This window comes from Molothrus ater, chromosome 19 (assembly GCF_012460135.2).
Source record: "Molothrus ater isolate BHLD 08-10-18 breed brown headed cowbird chromosome 19, BPBGC_Mater_1.1, whole genome shotgun sequence".
In the NCBI taxonomy this organism is placed as follows: Eukaryota; Metazoa; Chordata; class Aves; order Passeriformes; family Icteridae; genus Molothrus; species Molothrus ater.
The window spans coordinates 3,237,626-3,259,117 of NC_050496.2; the positions used below are offsets into that span (position 1 = coordinate 3,237,626).

General features: G+C 44.9%; 1 protein-coding gene across 2 annotated transcripts in view; it reads right to left on the reverse strand.

Annotated features, from left to right (window-relative positions):
- Positions 1–2,113: 2,113 nt before the first annotated feature.
- NARF (nuclear prelamin A recognition factor) overlaps positions 2,114–21,492 on the reverse strand; it is a 25,637-nt gene continuing 6,258 nt past the window's right edge. Inside the window, exons 1-12 of one of the 2 annotated variants that reach the window (XM_054516851.1) lie at positions 20,621–20,638; positions 20,049–20,122; positions 19,500–19,580; positions 18,501–18,644; positions 16,704–16,836; positions 15,035–15,169; positions 10,774–10,892; positions 9,729–9,858; positions 9,033–9,105; positions 5,494–5,631; positions 4,770–4,927; positions 2,114–4,209 (exon numbers count right to left, since the gene is read on the reverse strand). In XM_054516851.1, the coding sequence (XP_054372826.1) occupies positions 3,968–4,209; positions 4,770–4,927; positions 5,494–5,631; positions 9,033–9,105; positions 9,729–9,858; positions 10,774–10,892; positions 15,035–15,169; positions 16,704–16,836; positions 18,501–18,644; positions 19,500–19,580; positions 20,049–20,075 (1,380 nt within the window). In that variant the 5' untranslated portion in view covers positions 20,076–20,122; positions 20,621–20,638 and the 3' untranslated portion in view covers positions 2,114–3,967. Of the gene's footprint in view, positions 4,210–4,769; positions 4,928–5,493; positions 5,632–9,032; positions 9,106–9,728; positions 9,859–10,773; positions 10,893–15,034; positions 15,170–16,703; positions 16,837–18,500; positions 18,645–19,499; positions 19,581–20,048; positions 20,123–20,620; positions 20,639–21,492 lie in introns of those variants that run through there. The other variant, XM_036394425.2, reaches the window with a different exon arrangement.

The window sequence follows — 21,492 nt, forward strand, 5'->3', positions numbered from 1 at the left end:
TATCTTTCACTTCCAGAGCAGCTAAGGACATCTTACACCTTGGCTTCCCTCCTCCAAACCTGCCCTACAAGTCACTTGTTGACACAGCAACAGGAGCAAGCCTGCTCAGTTCAACAGCTCCTCCTCCTCCTCCTCTGGCCAGGTAACCCTTGGAATAAACACAGAACACCTTCAAATCGAGTTATTGTTGGAAATAAAAATCCAGGTCCCAACTGCTCAAGAGAACATAGGGAAATGTTTGCTCAATTTATTAAATTTTCACACAACCTAGTGATGAAAAAAATTCCTTGTCTGTGTCAGGGCTGATTTTCATCCTTTCCTCAGCTGTTGGATCAGGTCACACACACAAAGATCTTTTCCTGTGCAGCAGTGTTTGAAGTTTCTCTGTCCAGTAACTTCAGCACAACCAGCCACTCTCACAGGCTGGCCTCACACCCCAGCACAAGAGCTTTAAACCACAGGGCTTGTCTGCCCTGCAAGGAATCAATTATTAACAATTCTAGAGAGCCAATTACCATTCATCTGGCAACCTCCTCCTTCCATTCAGCAGAGCTTGAGGTGCAGCTGTAATCCAAAAGTCCCATAAAGTGCTGATACAAAATTGGTACCACAGATGGGCCCCAGACAAACCCCCTGGGTGTAACCAGGTGTACTTAAAGAATTAAACTTTTACATCATGGAATGACACAGAACCAGTGCAGAATTGAGTACTGAGATTTATTCACAATTCATGGTCATGCTGCACTGGAAAACAAAGCACCAAAATCTGGGTAACTGAACATCATCCAGGTAAAACCCAGCTGAGACTGCTGCATTTGGATATCTGCCATCCTCTGGGGCACAGCTCTGCCCAGGGCTGCCCAGGTCCTTGGGGACACACACAAATGGTGCCGTGGCTGAGGGAACCCTCCTGCAGCAGGCAAAGGGACTCTCAACACCCTGCAGCAGCCTCAGAGCAAAGTACCACAACCCCAAGGATCCAGCACCTGGCATGCTCAAGTCAAGAACATCCCAAGACAATTTTATTAATTCATTTACTGTGTCCAATTCCTTTCCCACAATCCTTCCAGTTTATCATTTTCTAAACTTCCTCTTATCTCATCACAAACTTCAAGGGGGAGGTAAAGCACTATGGCTGTGGCCATGTCAGGAGTTGTTCCTGTTGCTGAAGAGGCAGTAGCAACAGAAATGATTACGGAATCAGGGAATTCAATATGCTGTAATTTCAGAAGTGTGGCTACAAACACATATTGTCAACATTAATGGACTTTCCAACTGCAGATTCAAAAGCTGGAATCAAACCTCAGGCAACTATTTCACTATATATGAAGCTGCAACAAGGTTTTCTGGTATATATTAAAATTTCAATGCAAGCAAGTAAAGGGGGAATGATTAAAAGGAAAGAAAAGTTCTATCCTGTAAAACTGGCACTTTAAAGAAAAGGCCTTTAAAAAACTTAAAACATTTTACTCTAAAAGTCTTAAAAAAAAGCTGACCAAAAAAAACCAAAAACACCACAAACAAAAAAACCAACCCAAAAAGACCACTCTCAGTTCCTTAGGTCACTAATGATAATGACAAATAGAATGTCACTACACATCCTGGGTAGCCACTTGTCATGGTTTTGCCTAGGAGACATTTAGGGAAGTGATAGAAAGGTTTGTTATGCAAAACCTTAACACCACTATAAGCTCAGTTAGGTGCCTTCCTTGTCTTTAAAAAAGAATTCTGCAGCAGACAAATCATCAACAGCTCTGTTCTGTGACTACCCCAGCAGGTTAAACCCCTTGAGCAGATGTCAGAAAGGGTGGACCCAGCTGAACAGGTCACTTTGGACACTGAGCCAGTGATTTCCCTGGCAGTGGGAGCAGAGCAGGTTGATTGATTGCAGCCATGGGCCAGCCCATTCCTGGCTCCCCCAGCAGCAGAGGCACCGAGCCCTTGAGTGAGGCCCCAGCCCTGGGAGGATCCATCCACTGTACTCACAGTTCAGGCTCTGCTCTCAGAACAGCAAGGCAGCTCTTGGGGAGTTTACTGAAGATCTCCTCAGAAAAGCAAACTGGTTTTGGATCATTTCACTCAGTAAACACACAGAAAAAAAATAAGCACACTGTACAAAGAGCAGCAGAGATATAATTTAAACATGCATCCAGCTACAAACCATATATACAGAGAAACAGGCCTATACAAACAGAACAGGACCATTTATTACATTACAGTTCTGGGGGAGTTTTTGGAGAAATCACAGCAGATGAACAAAATCAGACTGAGGGAGGTGGATGTTGCTTCTGAAAGTGATCTGGTTTGAAATGTCCCACAACACCCCCACCTTTCTCCAGCACACACCTATTACACTTCCAGCTCCACACAGCACTTCCCACAGCTCCTGGACTCCCTTCCTGTACAGAGGTAGATTTCTGTCGATGTTCTGATATTGCACCACAGGAAATATGGTTCTTATCACAAGGAACAACTTGCAAAGGCTAATTTCTGTAATTCATGGGCATAATCTCATTGTGGGCATTCAGGTAGTGCAGTAAATGAATTTGTTTGCACTTGAAAGAAAACCTCCCTCCAAGTGTAATGGTTTGTTATTTAGGTGGAGGTCCAGTGGAAAGCTGCAATTTTTAACAGCTTCCCATGAAGAGAGCTGGTTTTTATCAGCAGGGTGACACTTCAGTGTCTCTCTCCTTTCCAGCCTCCCTGGTCTAGCCAAGGCCAGCTCTTGCCCTGCCTCCCCTCATGCTCCATCCCATTCCACTGTGTCCAGGTTAAATGTGCCTTTTAAACACTCACAGGTTTTTGCAGGACTCATACAAGCAGTAGTAATATTGAAGCAATTGGCAAGAAGATTGATTCAAACTGCATGAAATGGTTAAACAAGCCCATCCACACTCAGGCTGCATAAGGAAAGCTACAACTTTGCTAGCTTCAAACAGCCATTAATTGTGAACAGATCTGATGCTATCAGGAAGATCTGAAGAAGTCTGGCAGGAGTCTTGATTTCTTTTGTCCATCACATTCTTGAGTAACTCTGACAACTGGGGAAGTTGCAGACAAGCTGAATGGCAGTACCACTTCACAATGTCTGTTAAATGAACCTCTATAGCAGATTTATAAAAATAAGTGCATCAAAAATCATGATGCCAACATACCCTAACTCTGATGAGCTCACAAGCATTGCTCAGTATTGTTTCTCAGAGGCACCCCAGGAAGTTATTTTTTGCAGAAGTCTTTCAACATGGAGACAAATGAAAGAACAATCTGGGCATGTTCCACTCTCAGAGAGAAGCCAAAGCAAGGAGCACCACTACTGCTGGCTGCAAGCTTGGCAGAAAACTTACATGGGAAGAAAGTTCTCTTTTTGTACCAACCAACCTATTTGGAACTATTTTAAATGAACCATTGAGCATTAGCTTCCCAGATTCAGTTTGTGTGAAGCATTCTGTGACACTACATCAGTAAGAAATGGTGGCTAGTTTGGAACTGAGTATTTTTTGCTGAATTATGGATACAAGGCTTATAGAAATTCATTCCATCTCTCCACATACTCACTTGTCTTTTAAAAGGGCTTTTCCTTACCAAGGTAAGTAAATCCCAACTGCATCAACACTGAAAATCCTGTGTTGACAGGGACTGCAGACCTAGAAGTAAAATCATCTCACCCTCTTGGAGGAGCCCATTTTGTGCAGTGAACCTTCACTTCAGGGAGTAACTTGATCAGGAATTCCACTCCCTGTCCCTGGCACAAAGGGCTTATGTACCTTGCAAGCTTAGAATGAAGCAATCCACTGTATGCAGGAAATGACAACCAGTAAAAGTGAAATGACAGTGGCAGGAACCAGGGCTTTTGGAGTTGTGTGGTTTTGCAAAGCCCTGGCTCTCCCCAGGCAGCCCCAGCTGGGCAGAGCCTGACTGAGCCAGAGTTCCAGTGGTGCCCTGCAGCCCCAGCACAGCCCTGCAGTCGTTACCATTTGATGTCCAGGCTGCTGGTGCTCTGATTTACTGCACTGTAGGAGGTGTGCAGGGTGTCCTGGGCCTTCTTGGAGTCCATGCCCTCCAGCCAGTCCTGGTACATCCTCTGCACGTGCAGGTTGCTCTCTGGCAGCCTGGCAGGAATGGCAGTGTACACCTCCTCCATCTGGGCCAGCAGGGCTCTGTCTGGTTTGCCATCCTCACTCTGGGCCTGGCCCTTCCCATTGAGGCACCCTTAGGGAAAAAAATAAGTTAAAAAGATGCAAAGTGATGGAGATTTGATATGAAAATAAAGTCTCTGTTAACTCAGAATTCTTTTTTCACACTTCTCTAAAGGAAGTTTTTTTTAAGCTTCCCCCAAGCTGTTACAATTTGTATTTACCCTAAAGTGACTCCAGTATCAATTTCATCTTAATGGAAATGAGGTTTCCATATCACAAATCTTTCTCTGCATTCTCCATGGTTTTATGATCCTAATTATGTTCCTTGTCTTTTCTTGCCCTTGACAACCACCATTCCAGAGCATCCTCTGAGGCTTGGCAGTGCAGTGCTGGCACTTATTTATAGGTCAGAAGAGAACAAATATCATGACTAATTTTAGAAAACTCAATCACTTTCTGAGCCAACCCTGCACCTGGAACTGGTATTTTGGACCCTTCAATAAACAGTGAGATTTTAGATTATTAAGAAGAGAATTAAGAGGGAATGAAATGAAGTGTCTGCCAGTAAGGCAGCTTTCCTTTGAGATTCAAGGTACACATGCAGAACAACTGCAGATCCACAATTATTTTTACCTCCTGGGCAGGCAAGGACTTCTACAAAATGGTAGGAAAACTTTCCTTTTTTCAACTTCAGGACCATGTTTTGGATATTTCTGAAGCCATAAGCTGCTGCAAAACGCAGCACTGTCTCCCCATCCTTTTCAAGGGTAACTTCTTGAAAGTCCTTGTTCCTGTCAAGACACAGAGAGAACATTTTAACCCCCAGCATTCCCAGAGGAACAACCCAACTGTGCCAGTTTGTAATCAGATGCTCCAAAGGGAGCAGGACAAGTGTAACAGTGAGATCAAGGTGAACTCTTTCACTTTCTAAACTGAGTTAAGCAGAAATTGGGGTGGAATCTTTGTACTAGAATTCTACTTTATTTTGAAGTGCAGGTAATGTTTAATAAAATGAGTACCAGCAGGAGCTGCTTTACAGGGCCAGCCCTGCAGGTTTAGAGCAGGTTTGGAGCCTGTAAGTGCCTACCAGGGCAGGTTAGCAGGGACTGCTGTCACTGCAGCACCACCAAAGCAGGGGAAGCTCCTGGGCTGCAGGACCAGCTCCTTGCTAATGCCCCAAGGCTCTCAGTGCCCACGGGGAATTTGGACAAAACCCTCAATAAAATGCTTGAACTTATTGTCAAAGTGCTCAGGCAGTTGGAGCAAGTGACTGCTGTGGGTCCCTTCCAACTGGAAATTCCCTCTTCTGCTCTAGCTCACCCATTCTACATAACAAGGATACAAAAGTTTAACTTACTTTAGTGCTTTGTAGGTGATCTCCTTGACATCCACACCAAAAAGCTCCTTTGCAGCATGTTTAAAAATGTGCTCCAGGTAACCATCAGATCTCTTGCCATCATGCCTTACTACATCTCCCTCCTTTAAGCCATCAAACCTTAGGGAACAACAAAATGGAAGATCAAAAATGTCATTCTTTCACTTCAATAAAGTAGTGTGTTTCTCCTCTTCTTTGTCTCCCCCACCAAAAAGTGTTTTGTAGCACTGAGAACACATTACATTTTTATTAATTACAGCTTAAAAATGTAAATTATTCAGGACAGCAGTGAGATGATGAAAAAAATCAATTAAAAAAAAGATGCAGGGCTTTCCATGTTGAGAAATATCAAGCAACAGTAATTGATAAGAATGCACCTTCATCACCATCTGAAGATTTTTTTAACAACATTTTACTGCTCAAGAGCCATTACGGGGAAAAATTATTTAAATAAGAATATTGAAATAAATGGTCATTTTTGAGCCAATAATTTGTGAGAATACAAAACTCCTTCAGAAGCCACAAGTCCTTGCTGACAGTTCTTCTGCTTTAGGAACTTGTGTCACAGTCTGTAACACTGTGCCAATAAAATCACACCAAGCCAGTAGAGCTGCAGCCAGGTTAGAAGAGTGCACACTGGAAATAAGGGCTACACTGTGGCTCAGGAGAGAAAATGGGAGCTCAGATCCCAAGGGCAGCTGTTGGAAGTTCACCTCTCCCCCAGGTAAAAGCAGCTCTGAAGAGCCCCCATTCATAGAACTGCTTTAATACCCAGCACTTCATCACAAATTGCTGCTGTGCTGGGGCTTGTTTTAAGAACATGACTCCAAGTTGTTTAAATTTCTCTGCAAGATCTACTTTAAAGACCCCAGAAGAGCAAGAATTTATGTCATTAGGTCTCAAAGTTGAACCAGGATTATAAGATTGGTCCTTTTAAAAATTAACATTATTTTTCAACACAAATTGAGGGCACTTGGCTTGTTCAGCCTGGAGGAGACTGAGGCCAGACCTCACCAGGATCTGCAGCTGCTCCTGAGGGACAGCTCCAAACTGTGCTCTGTGACAGTGACAGAACCCCTGGAATGGCTGGAGCTGTGCCAGGGGAGTTTGGGATGGATTTAGGGAAAGGTTCTTCCCCCAGAGGGTGCTGGCACTGCCCAGGCTCCCCAGGAATGGGCACAGCCCTGAGACTGCCAGGGATGCCCAGGGTGGGATTCTTGGGGAGTTTGGGATGGATTTAGGGAAAGGTTCTTCCCCCAGAGGGTGCTGGCACTGCCCAGGCTCCCCAGGAATGGGCACAGCCCTGAGGCTGCCAGGGATGCCCAGGGTGGGATTCTTGGGGAGGTTGGGATGGATTTAGGGAAGGTTCTTCCCCCAGAGGGTGCTGGCACTGCCCAGGCTCCCCAGGGAATGGGCACAGCCCTGAGACTCCCAGGGATGCCCAGGGTGGGATTCTTGGGGAGTTTGGGATGGATTTAGGGAAAGGTTCTCCCCCCAGAGGGTGCTGGCACTGCCCAGGTAATGTTTAATAAAATGGCACTGCCCAGGCTCCCCAGGAATGGGCACAGCCCTGAGAGGCTGCCAGGGATGCCCAGGGTGGGGTTGTTGGGGAGTTTGGGATGGATTTAGGGAAAGGTTCTTCCCCCAGAGGGTGCTGGCACTGCCCAGGCTCCCCAGGAATGGAAACAGCCCTGAGAGGCTGCCAGGGATGCCCAGGGTGGGGTTGTTGGGGGGTCTGGGCAGGGCCAGGGGCTGCACTGGGTGATCCTTGAGGGCTCCTTCCAGCTCAGGACATTCTATGATTCTATAAATGGAGCTAATGAACCAGCACTAATGAACAGCTTGGCCTTTCACTGGACAGGCTGACACAGAATTAAAAGCCTCTCTCTGTGTGATTCTGACACAGAATTACCTGAGTGTCTCTGTGATTATTCCTGCTAGAACTTCATTCATTCTCATTCTGTGTGACAATCTCAGGTAGAGGCAATCAAAGGAGCTGCACTACAAACACAGCTCTGAGCATGTTCCCACTGACCCACTCCAATTTCTCCCCTCTAGGTCCAAGCAGGATTCTAGCTGGAGCTGAAAAGGATTTTTCAAAACTTCCAGAGCTTTCTGTTTTGTGCAAGACAGCACATTCATTGCTCCACTAGCAGCCCTTTGGAAAGGTACCAAGGAACATCTGTCACAGCTGAACAAAGATCAGGGAGAGCAGCCTCTGGAACCAGAATGAAACCAGGCTGCTCCCTGAGCCAAGCACAGGGGATGGAAAATGGAAACCAAACCTCTCCAGTGCTTTGTGTGCTTCTCATCCAAACACAGCTCAGCTTGATCTCATCTTGAAGAACTGACTGCTGTCCTCAGTATAAAATCCAATTCATTACCATTTCCTGAAAGGGTGCTGCTCCTACCATCTACAGGAGCAGATTGGGGAGTGGAAATTTGCTGCCAGGATGGTGCTGTGGAAGAGAGGGGAGCCCAGAGCAGATGGCAGCCCCAGCACTGGCCTGGGGCTCTGCACAAGGAGCACAGAGAGCTCTGGACAGGGCCAGCACCCCCAGCCAGCCACACTGACTAGCAAAGCTTGAACCTCATGCAGTCATTCATATCTATTATTACTGCAAATAATCTATAGTTATCAATAAATAAACAATAATTCTTAAATATCTATCAGGAGCTACAAAAATCTTCAAGTCATAAATTTTAGAAGAGTTACTGCATAAGGGTCACTATTTCAAATTATCTGCTTTACATTCAGACAGTACATGCAGCTTTATATTATCTCTTTCATATTACTTTTATAAATAGCAATGAATATATAAGAGAATATTTTTGTGGGTTTGGCTACTCTATAAGGGTGAAGCTGTGGTATACTAAGGCTTTGATGCTGTTTTTTTCTCTAAAAAGAAAAAGCATTCTTCTGAGCAGTTTTACATTTATGCTGTGTGGGAAATGGGTTTATAGAAAATTCTCAAAGGAATTTTCTATAAAAAAAATTTCTATTTTCTTCTAATTTCTTTGGCAGAAAACTCACATAGTGTACACCTGTATGCAAACTTTAAAATAAGAAATACCGACTTAAAAATACCATAGAATAAACCAGACATTGTTAAGAGAGAAATTGAACTAAAAATAAGTTTCAAAAGATGACCTTACAATAAGACTAGATAGTTTAGAGAAATAAAACTATAAAAATGCATTGTAGTACGACCCACAAGGAGTAATTTTAGATGATGACTTTAGGACATTTACAACACAGTGTAGCTAAAACTGATAAACTAAGAAATGCTTATAGTGTTTATAATCAAGAAATAGTTGGCTTCTGATTGTGATGGTGTGAATTATAACATCTGTATGGTCTCACCCTTCTCATGAGACTAAAAACAGAATAAAAGTTTGTAAAATGCTTCTCAGTTGCCCCATCTGTAGTCAAAAAAGAGCTTTATCCAACAATGTTGAATATGCTCCACCATGTCATTTGTGATCCAAACAAGGAAGCAATCCACAACAAAACTACTTACAAACTATCTACAGCTACTTCAGTCACATCTTTCATTGACACATTCTTCTGTTCCATTATTTGGACAATTTCACCTGTAGGAAAACACATGACATTTCACTTTTATCACAAAGCACCCACTGTGCCTCTGTTTCAGAGATCAACATCCCAACAGCTGCCAGTGCTTTGTGTCACATTCTCCAGCTCCTGCTGCAGTGCCTGAGAAGCCTGAAACTTCCTGCCCCAAAGAAAAGGGGCCCTCAACCTGCCCAAACTCTGCTTAGATCCTCAGCCTTCCTCTTAGGCCAAGTCTGGAAATATCCAAACTTGGACACTAAGGCTAAAGACAAGATCCTCACCAAAAGGCAACTGGTGCCATGAATGAGGAATAATTCCTAATAAAATAGTGACCGTGGACAAGCCAGACAATTGTTTTAAATATGGATTTGAATAACTTTTAGCTTCTTTAACAGGCTGTCAAAATACCTGATTTTTTTAGATGAATAGCAACCTAGAAGGAAAGGATGCATCACTTTGCCTTCCCTGTGCAGTACCTGTACTGCCAGGAGCACAGAAATATGTACTAATTTTTAAAGCAGAAAAAAGTCAATCTTATGACTAAAGCAGACTTGAAAAAATGCAAATTCTGGCAAAAAGGCTATTCTAAAAATAGTGATTCACTTATATATTTATAGATGATAAGTTTAAAAAAGTTAACCTGATGTCAGGACACAATCAACTTCTGCTGAATTATACAAGGCAGTGTAGAAATCTTCCCTCAAGGCTTCCAGCTTTTTGTCATAACAAGGTGCCACAACCACATGGAAAATTTTATCAGGAGACAAGTTCTGTGGAATACAGAAGGGAGCACATGTGAACTCCATGAAGAGCAAAAGACAGCTTGAAGGATGACAGGGACAAAAACAGTGACAAAAATCTCATGCAGGCAATCCCAGGAATAAGTCCCTACATTAAATTTAAGGAATGTTCACACAGATAATGATTTGCCAGAAGTCAGAAAGTATCAGCAACAAACTTCCAAAGTCACTGTCCTGGCTGGAGCAAATTCCCTCAGACCACGTTTTCTGCAGCTTTTTGATTGCCTTAGGAAGTGAATACAAGTCAGGAGTTCAGAGTCCTGGTTTCTGGCTGTCACCCACTCACCTTCACCCAGAGCAAGCCCTTCACAATTTGTCTATCCACGTGCAGACCCTTCCCTACTGAATGTGCCTGTGGCTCCTTTTAGGTATGGGATGTCAAGAACAGCACTTTTTTCAATGCACAAAACTGAGGAGATAAAAAGGTTAGCTCCAAGGATACAGAGCTTTTACTGAGCTCAGGTACCTGGGCAATTTCCACATTATTCTCCTCCACTCCTGCTTTGGCTGTGCTGTAGAACTACACAGGCAGCATTTCACAAAAAAAAACCCATTAACTGCTATGGATTTAACTTTACCCATAAATATCTAAATCCATGTTGCACTGGGGGTGCACTGCAAGGACTGCTGCCAGCTCACAGTGATGTAGGAAATGTGTGATGAAATGTAGGAAATAATAATGTAGGAAATAATAATAATGTAGGAAGATGTATGAAATGAGGTGCTTTGTACATTCCTCTCTCATGGGCACTTGTACAGCACACAGCACCATTTCTTCTTCAAGTAAAGGACAAATATGATACACTAAGATCTGTATCTCAGTATTGAAGCCCTTCTGCTCTATTTAGAAGGATATAATGGTAAAAATAAATCAGAATGACTCACCTGCTGCCTGGCAAAGTAGCCCTTCACTAGGGAGCCCATGATCTGCTGTGGGGACTTTGCAGTGCAGATGTGAGAGGTCACCAGGTTGGTGAGCACCCTTTCAGCATAACGGATCCAGCCTGGAACCACAAAAAAGTCACAGGCACAGAGGAGTGAGCCAGGAGCACAGCAAGCACAGCAGTCACACAGCACATCCTGAAAATGGTGCCACCTTCACACCAGGGAGGACATGACTGGAGGCTGGGAGCCCTAGGAAACCTCAGGGCTCTGTTATTAATGCTTTAGTCAATAATTCACTGGGCCAGGAATTCTAGACCAAGGTCCAACTGTGAACTCCATGACCTGCTGCCCCTTCCTCATGCACAGATTTAACAAAGCAGAAAGAACAAGACCCCAGCTAACAGAAATTTGACCTTCTAGACCTCAGCCCTTGGATCACCACATTCTACAACAAAGGCACTGTTTGGCTGCTTAACTGTAACCTGGTATTTCCTGAGATTTAATATCCCTGCACCCAGCCTGCTCCCCCAGAACAGAAGAGTCCCATGAAAGCATTATCACAAGATGCACATGGATTAAGCCTAGGAAAAAAAATGGCTTTTTTTACTATTGTTAGAGTAGCCACACCTGCAGAAACACCCCACACTCAGAGGAACCACCTGGAATCTCTCTGTATGCAGCACTGAACTCAGTTTCTCAGGAACCCGCTCTCCCACCAACCCCTTCAGCATTCCAGCTGGGACAAGCTGTGCATACCCACAGCACCCCAGCATCCAGAACTGCTGGATTATTCCCCCAATAAATGAACAAATCAAGGTATTTAGGGTGTGCAATTCTTTCCTGGGCTCTGAAGCTCTTACTGAAAAGCCCAGAATCCTTCACAGCAATAGTTTGGAGATTTATTCATCTACATGACACCCACGTTGTGCAGCACAGTTAGGCCCAGCCTTCAAGGCAGGTGTGTTGCTTTTGGTGCTAAGAAATGGTAAAAAAAAACCAAAACCAAACACATTTTGTCTTCATGCAAATTAGTGATTACATAAAAGAGAGGAACTGCTGTGCAGTACATGCTGCCCAGGAAGGGGAAAACCTGGAGGTTAACTTTTAAGCTTGAAATGACCACTTATGTAAAAACACCTGGTGCTGTGTAAGTCAGAACAGTACCACAAATGCCAACAGCAGCACAAAACTGGATGCAAAGCAGTGTTCAGATTATTTGTCTCTCTGGAGCAGAGAAATAGTTTTCCCAGTGTAGTAAAATTTTACTGATGAAAATGAGAAGGTGCTGAATATTTTGGAAACCCAAGGATCCTCCAGCTGTTTAAATATTCCCAATTCTTGTTCTGCACAGACTTCAAGCTGGTTTCCATAAAAAACCTCAAAGGCACACATCATCTTCAACAAGCATTCATTTCTGCTGCAGGAATGGCTGAGGACCATGGATTCACTCATCAGAACTGTATTGAATTGCAAGACTGAAGTGAAGTTTGCCTAAAGTCCACCTTCAACTGGGATTTCAAGTCCAAGACATTACCTACAAAAAAGCTGAATTTATTGGTGCTTGATAAAAATCTCTATTAGCATATTCTGCATGATAGGTACATCCTATTTCTTAAATGGCTTTAGTCTCAAGAACTGCTTCCAACACAACAAGGACAGTTTTTAAAATACTTGTACTCACCATTAACCACCCCAGCACTCCTGCTATGAGGCTGGTTCATAGAATTGGAATGGTTTTGATATTGTAGCCATGACCTATAAGGAAATTTCCCTAAATTCCAGGAGATTTCTGACAGGTATTATCTGAGCAATTCCTTCAATTGTTTCTGTCCTTGCGGTACAAGTGTCTCCCAGCTGCAGCTCCCAAAGATCATCAGTGTCATTAGTCACTGGTTAATTGTACAGGCAGCCTGGGTGAGTGAGCATTTATCACACACTGCTGTTTGTGTCCCCTCCCCACAGGGCTGAGCTGCAGAGCCCCAGTGAGGAAAACCTCAGACAGCCCATGCTTATGTCAGGGATCAGCAGCACTCACCCAGACCTACACCCCCCATGGATTCATTGGGATTCTTGGCCATTTGCTGGCTTGTGCTGCCATCAAAGAGCAAGAAAGCTTTAGAAATGACCATGGAAATCCCTGCAGCTGTAGCTCAGAACATGTTATCTTGGTGAGATCATGAAGATGCATGGATGAATCAGTAGGAAGTGCAAAAAGTAAGCAAACTTTTGCTACTGTAAAACCTCATTCCTGGAAAAGGAAATTCACTGACTGGGACAAAGCATCAGAATCCTCAATACTTTATGATTTTCCTGCTGCTGCTGCAAGTCTGCCCATTGGCTTTTCTGGGGGGACACAGAGGTTGGCAGAGCCTTAAAACCCCAGATTTTCCAGAGCAAATGCTGCATGTTGCTCACCAGCTTAGTACATTGAGGAAGGGAATTGATTCCTTTGAGATATTACAAATACTATCAGTAGTAACACTGCTGGAAAACCCAAAATGAGTTCATTTTCTCCCCAGAGAGTAGCAAGAGGTGAAAAATTAAGATGGGGACAAGAAATCAGCTTCTCTCAGGTTCAGGACTGCACAGGCTCTGCTCTTTGCTCATGGTAGATGTCACACCCCAGCCTGCTGCAGAGGGTGATAGCTCTGTGCAAAGTCACACACCAAGATAAAAAAGAGTAAAGCATTTTTTATACTTGAGGTCACATTGACCTTGCATCTACAGAGCTATATAAAAACCATTTTGTGCTGAATACACCCAGTAAACAACAGCTCTGGGACTAATTTATGTAATCTGGGGGTAGAAAGAGGAAAGAGAAAAATGAACAGAAAATGCACACAGACAAATAAGGACAGGAAACACAGTGAACAACCTCACTTGGAAGATGACTAATCAGGATTTCTGCTTTCTCTAATTGCTGACAAAGAAACATACCGTGTTTTCAAAATGGATTGCCAGGGATATTCTGGGTTAGTTTCCCAGAAATGGAAAGCACCCATGCTGCTGTTACCACCTCTATCACAGCAGAGAGCTGACACCAAAACCAGCACTGACACCAAAAACTATTCTGTGCAAACCACACAAGGACAAGGAAAGTGCTCCATTAACTATATTAAAGTATTTCCACTGAGAGCAGCAGATAATCTGAGCTCTGTTTCCAGATGAAACAAATTTAAATTATCTCAGAAATTCGAAAAGAAATCCTCAGGGTTTGAATTTTACCTAAAGCACATACAAGACAACAAAACTAAGTAATGGGAGTGTTTCAGCTGCACAGGTTTTACATGAAAAAAACCAATATATGATATGTCTGCTCCTGAAGATAAGAGGTTACACTAAGATAACAGTAACAGAAAAAAAGAGACATGTATTTAATACATATATGTAGTAGTTAAAGCATAACCCTGATATTTCCACTACAAAATACACAGAACAAACAAAAATACAAGTATAACTCAAAGAGCTGTATATAAACTTCAAATCAATGACAACAGCAGACTCTGGGGATCACTGACTGCAATTCATCATCACTCTAACATTTCTTTAATAAATGCAATCCACTTGAGTTATTTCAAAGCTAGCAAGAAATATTTTGGTATTTTTATCAGCCTTTTGAAAAGCAACCCTATGAACTTCAGGGTGGAGCTGATGAGGGTGTTAGGCAAAGGAGTTACTTCTACCTCCTTTTTGATCCTTCTTTTTTAGGAATGTGCCTTTTTATTTAAATTGAAATGGTGCTGTGCTAACAATGGAAAAGGTAAGCAGTGACTGCATGTTCTGCAACTTTGCAGGTTTTGCTCATACAGAACACATTCTGAGGTGCAAGGTTCTCAGAAGTGAGACATTCAGTGAGTCAAGTCTGTGACATTCCATGTGAGAATTCGTTTCCAAGTGTCAGACATGTCACAGTCATCACAAGCAATGTCACTTGCTACTTTCCCCTAGGCTTAAGTGGCAAGTTCTAAACTTTGCTTAAGGTAACGGAGGCTGTGGTTTAATTCTAAATTCCTTTAAGATTCTTTTCAATGAGGAAACACCCACTAAACTTCTCCATTGCAGTTCTGATTCTCAATCCAGGCACTGAAATGCACTCAGGATGAGCAGTGATACTGGGACTAACACTGTGTGCTTGGCATCCCTCAAAAGCAAATCAAACATGCTCTGAGTTATGTAGGGCTCCCAAAGGAAGCCACCCTTTCCTCAGCTCCTTGGTGGTTCCAGTTTGAAGGGAGGGAAGGATGGATAAATCAGATCTCACCAGGGCAAGCAGAGGCAAACATTGGTAAGGCATGTTCCTCCTGGTTCCTCCGTTGGTAGCGCTGCACAAATTCCCTCTGGCTCTCCAGGATACTGAAATCTGCAGCTATGGTGGTGTCAAACACATAATGCACCCCTGGGGAAGCAAGCAGAAAGAACAGGGAATCACTAGAATGGTTCCCATCTCACAAACCTCTTTCAAAGTTCCAGGCCTATGAAAAATCTGGAAGGATCAACAGGTATATTTCTTCCCCTCTGCACATTTTCACAAAGAGCAGAGTCATAAATAAAAGCCATACACTGCAAGAACATCTACATTCTGAATTTAAAAGGACCACCAAGAGGCTACTGCTGCCAGCAGCACTGCAAGCATCCTCTGCTTCCTTCTGAGCACCTTGCATTTGTCACCTTTAGCCCAACTGAGCAGGATGTCACGACTCCTGGGTGACATGCAGTGACTCTTGCAAAGAAATGTTCTTTTCAAGACATGCTGAAGTCACAAAAAATCCTATCCAGCATATCTGCCATGGCTCCAGTTGTTTGCAGAGCTACAGGAGCATATCACCACCACAGCAGAGACCTTCTGGCTGCTCATTTGGCAACACACTCCCTGTGAGCCTACGTAACATTGAGCACATCCCCACAGAAGCCAGGCTAGATAATAAATGCATTCTAGGAAAACTGGGGCCCACCAGGACTCAGGAGTGCTTTGAGATGAAGAATATACACTGGGTACAGACAAGCATCAGAAAAAACCATGAAAATGAATATATATAGATACAGACAGAAGGAAACAGCTCATAGGTTTATTACTGCCCTTTTCCTTCAAGTATATTTAAAAAATCCCAAACTTACAAGGAAAGTGTCTATTGCTTTTTATCTAAAACTCTATATATAATGACCAAAGGAAATACAGCTTTAACATAAAATAGGCAGATACAACAGTCCTTGTAACTTCAAATTACAGGAAAAAAAAAAACAGAACTGAGAATCTCCTAGAGATACAATGAGTCAAAAGGACTGAAAGGAACTTAGAGTAAGAATTACCTTCTCCCTCAAGTTCTCCAATAATGGGGAGCTTGTGACTAAGCCCTCCCTGATTTCTTGGTACCAAGGTTTTGGAGGCAGCTCTACAATGTCCCTCTGTTCTGTGACCTTTCCTGTGAGCAGGCAATGTCCCCAGTGTGTCTCTCACACTGCTGGAGGTGGCACTGGTGCCTGGCTCGAACTTCACAGAGCCTGGAGTTCAAACTCTGAACGAGGTTGTGCAAGGGCACTTCAGGACTGTTCAACAAAACATCGTGGAATGGAATCCCACCATTGGTTTTGCTTGGGAGGAGCCCTAAAGCTCATCCAGTGCCACCCCTGCCATGGCAGGGACACCTCCCACTGCCCCAGGGACACCTCCCACTGCCCCAGGCTGCTCCAAGCCCCGTCCAGCCTGGCCTTGGGCATTGCCAGGGATCCAGGGGCAGCCACAGCTGCTCTGGGAACCTGGGCCAGGGCCTCCCCACCCTCATTTCTTCCTATTATCTAACCTAACCCTGCCCTGTTTCACTCCATGCCCTTGTCAAAAACCCTCTCCAGCTCTCCTGCAGCCCCTTCAGGTACTGGAAAGCAAAATAATCCCTCCCTTTGTGCTTCACCACCATTAACAAATGCAAACTTACCAAGACTTTTGAGGAAACCACAGAGTCTCTTGGCTGCTTCATTCACAGAGAGATTGAATTTAGCAGCAAAATAAGGCAATGACTGAGGGCATAGAGACACTGCCAACACTTTGTGTTTTGAGGTATCACATTTCTGGTAAGTGAAACAAAGAGAGGAAAAAAAAAAAGTCATTAAAAGAGGGTAAGGCTCCTTGCTTTCCCTTCCTTTCCCATTCCTGGAGTTATTCCTTAGAGTCTCATGCTTCACTGGGCCATATCATAAAAAACCCTGTGAAACAAGCCTCAAGCTGCAGCAGAACAGGATGTTCCTCTGATCCCGACAGTGTTCATCTGCAATTATCTGTACATGTTTCTTTTATAGAACTCAGGGGAAATCCATCCCTCCTAGGACAATTCTGTGCTTGGATGCCAGGTGGCCTAAGCAAAGTTAAGGACATTCAGCACCTCTGATGTTCTAGTAGGATGAAATCTTCTAGCAAATAGGAAAAGAGCTGTATGTTTAAACATTTACAAAGAATGTTTACAGAAGCAGGGATGTTCAAAGCTGTAAATACAACCCAGCAAATGACACATCTGATTTTTTTAAGGCTCCTGTGTCTTTATCACTGCAGTTGTTGGGGGAAAGTGGCAAGATGGGACTCTCAACAAATCAGCATTTGCAGGCACTGAGGAATGCCATGAAAGTCCCCAGTGTGTGGTGTGGACCTGTGCAGCTCCAGTGACTGTGGCATTTGGCTGAAGATTGATCTTGTGTTCTAGCTGGGACATTTTCCACACCAGGGTGCACACCCTTTGCCAAGGGTTCAGAGTGGAACCCCTGGAGGACAAAGCAGGCCTGGGCTACAGACAAGTGTGACCCTGCAAAGGTCAGAGCTCAGAGTCTGTTCTGATCCAAATGCTGGACAAGAACTCTTCAAGGAGAGCTCCTGACTCAGAGCTCCTGGCTGCCCCTTGCTTGTGTTTGGGCCCCTGGAGCTGTGATCAAGGTACCTGACTCCTTGCTGTTGTAGGATTCAGGCCCTCTCAACAGGACCCATGTGACCCAAAGATTATTTTCCCCCCCCTTCTCTTCTAATTTTCTCATATATAACAACACCATTCTGTATGGACAATTAAACTCCTAAGAAAATGCAAGTACTATGTAATTAATCCATAGTTATGACACACGTGTACAGATCAAGAAGTTTCAATTCTAGTAGCTTTTGCACAGAAGTCTGGAGCAGAACTAAAATAATTAATTTAATATCAGGTTCTAAAGATGTGAGCACTACACACAGCAACTAACTTCTAGAAAAAACAGGACTCAGCAGAAAATAAAACAGCAATAGAAAACTTACAAGGTTTGCTAAGAATATGGACAAAATGTAGTCAGGTTGAATATATATTAAAAAGAATTCTAATTTCAAGACTATGTCTTTATTAGGTTTGTATAATGTGGGTGTATTAGCACCAAAAGCACCCAGAACAGTCCTAGCAGTGAAGGTATGAACATCTATAAACACTGAACTGCAGAATAATTTGTTAGTGCAGTAATGAAATCATCACATTGCCAATAAATTTCCCTTCTGCAGGTGCAGGAACTTTCCTCTGCTGTTTACATTAAGTGCTGTGACCTTGCAACTCCAGTACAAAATTATTTTCAGTATTTTTAACATTTGTGTTGCCTGACTTCCTCTTTGGAAAAAGCATATCCTGACAAATCTTCACATTATCTGCCTTGGGAAAGCAAGCTGCTTAGTCATTGTGGAGCTCCTCCTCCTCAGAGCAAACAGTGGGGTATTGTTTGGGTCACTTTACCTTATTAAGGTTGAGAACACGAAAGAACTCCTTCTGATTCTGTTGGAAAACTCTGGCTCCTTCTTCCAATGTCATGCAACTGTCACAAGCTAGGCAGTCGCTAAGGAGTATTTTAGCATTAGCCAATGTATCAAACTCATTTTTCTGGTGGCAAAAAGAGAAGTAAACAAGTATTTAGTAATGATCAAATGATTTTCAACATCTCTGCAATGAGCCAGATGAAAAGCAAACACAGTTTGCTGTTTAGTTTAAAGCAGGACAATCCACAACACTTGCATAACATCCAAGATTATTTACAGGTAAACAAAACAATATGTTCCATCCCATTCATAGCTCTGCTCCTCCTATTACTGTGAAACTGCAAAATGTTTAAGTGTAAACAAAAATCTAAATTTAGCCTCTAGTCCATATGCTTAGTAACTTAATTTGCACTGTGCTTCAGAGCTGACAGTCCCCATCAACTCACCAAGCAACTGAGAAAACTTTCCCTTGAACTATTAAAGCTCTTTAACCAGATAGCCTCTAACAGCAAGGTGGCTTAGGCTTTGTAGCACGAGGTAAAACAAAGAGAACACAGTCCTACAATTGCACTGAACATATTCTGTGAGATCAAGAGTCTCACACTATCTGCAGCTCATTTGAGAAGAATGAATACTTGGATATAAAGAATCAATTGATATTTTGTCCACTTGTACTACCAAAACTGTTCTTATAAGTTCTGTCTCTGTTCTGAAGACTTGATTTAAGAGATTCAGCACTCCAAATTTTTAGAACTTAGAATTTCTGGTTTGTGTTTGCATAGTAAGGGCTTTTATTGCACCTTTTTACAAGATTTTTGATTCACATATTAAGGGATGTCTACAAGAGCTCATAATTGTTTTCAACTGCTTATTGTTTATTGTTATACTTAGTAGTTGAAAATTGTCTCCTTATAACCTCCTTTGGGGTGCACAAAACAAAAGAAAAGAGGTCTAATACAGGTTTTAGAAGGAACATTACCTCTTCAGAGCCATCACTTGAACTCAAGGCATCAACAGATGTACTTTGTGTATCATCATTTTTCTGTTTTTTACTGCATTCCTGAAACGAAACATAAAATGTGCCATTCTGTACGAACACTTTTGCAGAGCTGTTCACGCCGTTAACCACGGGCAGAGCTATTTACAGCGTTGTCGAACACATGCAAAAGCCTATGTTCAAAGTGCAATTGCTACGATGGAAAGAATTTCCCCGGAATTCCCCCGCTTCCTCGGTTCGGGAGTTCTGGGCGGTTTGTTAAGGCCAGGAGCTGTCCCGGGCAGGGACAGCAGCAGCGGAGGGCACGGGCACGGCCACACGCCGGCGACACCGCGCTCGGGGCTGCCCCGGGAGCTGTCACCGGGAGGACGCGGAGCTCGGTGACCTTGGGGCCGGCAGCCAGCGCGGCTCTCCCTGCCGGGGCTCCGGGGCTCCGGCCGAGGCCGTCCCCGCGGGCAGCATCCCCCCCACGGCCGCGGCGTGTGCCCCGCACCGAGGGGCGGCAGGGCCCGGACCCGGCGGGGCGCTCACCTTTTTGCTGCAGTTCTCGCACTTCATCTGCGGCGCGGCCCTGGCGCGGCTGCCGCGCGGTGCTGCCGCCGGGGCTGCGGGACAGGAGAGAGCGGGGCGGGAGGTGAGACCCGCACGAGCAGCGCCAGCGCGGCCCCCGATGCGCTCCCTGCCGTCCCCGCCGCCCTTTGTTGCCGCGCCCGCCCCGCCGGGCGGTCCCGGGGCGGCCCCGCCGCGCTCACGTGTCCCGCAATTCCCCCGGCCGGAATTACCCCGCAAACGCCGCCGGGCCCCGGCGCTGCGGGCGGCACCGAGCGGCCTCGGAGGAGACGCGGGGCGGGCGGCGCTGGCCGAGCCCCCCGGGGAAGGGGGAAGGGGGAAGGTGCCCCCGCAGCACGGCCCGGGCCCCGCACGGAGAGCGGAGCCCCCGCCGCTGCACCCTCGGCTCTTCAGAGCCCCCCGCACCGAGGTAACGGGAGAACGGGCGGGCACGAGCCGCAGCTCATCGGCTCCACCGGGATAAAAATCCCCGACAAGCGCAATCCCCCCGAGAGCCCCAGCGCAGCCTGTCCGGGGGTAGCCCGATGCCGTACCTGCCGCCGGGGCTGTGCCTGTGGCCGCAGAGCGGGCGGGGCGGCACCGCCTCCTCCGCCGCCTCCCCCGGCCGCGCCCGCCGGGCTCATTGCGGACCTGCGCCGCCGCACGTACGCGGAGGGCGCCCCCATCCCGGTCCCCATCCCCATCCCGGTCCCCATCCCCATCCCGGTCCCATCCCCATCCCGGTCCCATCCCCATCCCGGTCCCCATCCCCATCCCGACCGGGACCCCCGGGCCGCACTGACCCCCCAGGCCTGCCCTCCGCGCCCGGCTCTGTGCCCGAGGCTTCGCCGCTTCTCTGGAGCGTCCCTGCGTATTTTTTCCAACGCGCTCCTCTGTTATAGCGTACAAAGGGTTTTTTCCCCCCTCGATTTTTGTTTTTTCCTGATGGCTTTAAAGTGAAATGACACTCTGCGAGTTACTAAATACAGCATCATCACCATTTTATTTAACCGATATGCTGCGATTTCCCATCCCTGTAACAAAACACAAGTAGCGGCAATGGTGTTCCCAGGCAGGAATCGCAAATCCTCATGAACAGGATTATTGAACAGACATCAGCCTTCCACAGTCCCAAAGGCCCTGGAGTATTAATCAAGATTTCTTAGGATTTCTTGTCTTTCTGAACCTCAGGTTGTAGGATTTAGACAGAAAAGTTCAATCAACATTTTGCTCCTTTCTTAACCCCCAGCCATATGAACACACACGTACAAGCAAACGCCTACACAGAGAAGTTTTTCAAGTGTAAAATGACGTTTTATAAACTAAACCACAGAACTTCCGAAAAACATGCAATTTCCTGCCCTAACTGCAACTTTTCTATAGCACTGGGTAAATCCCCTCCTGTTACACTGACCTCTTATGCTTT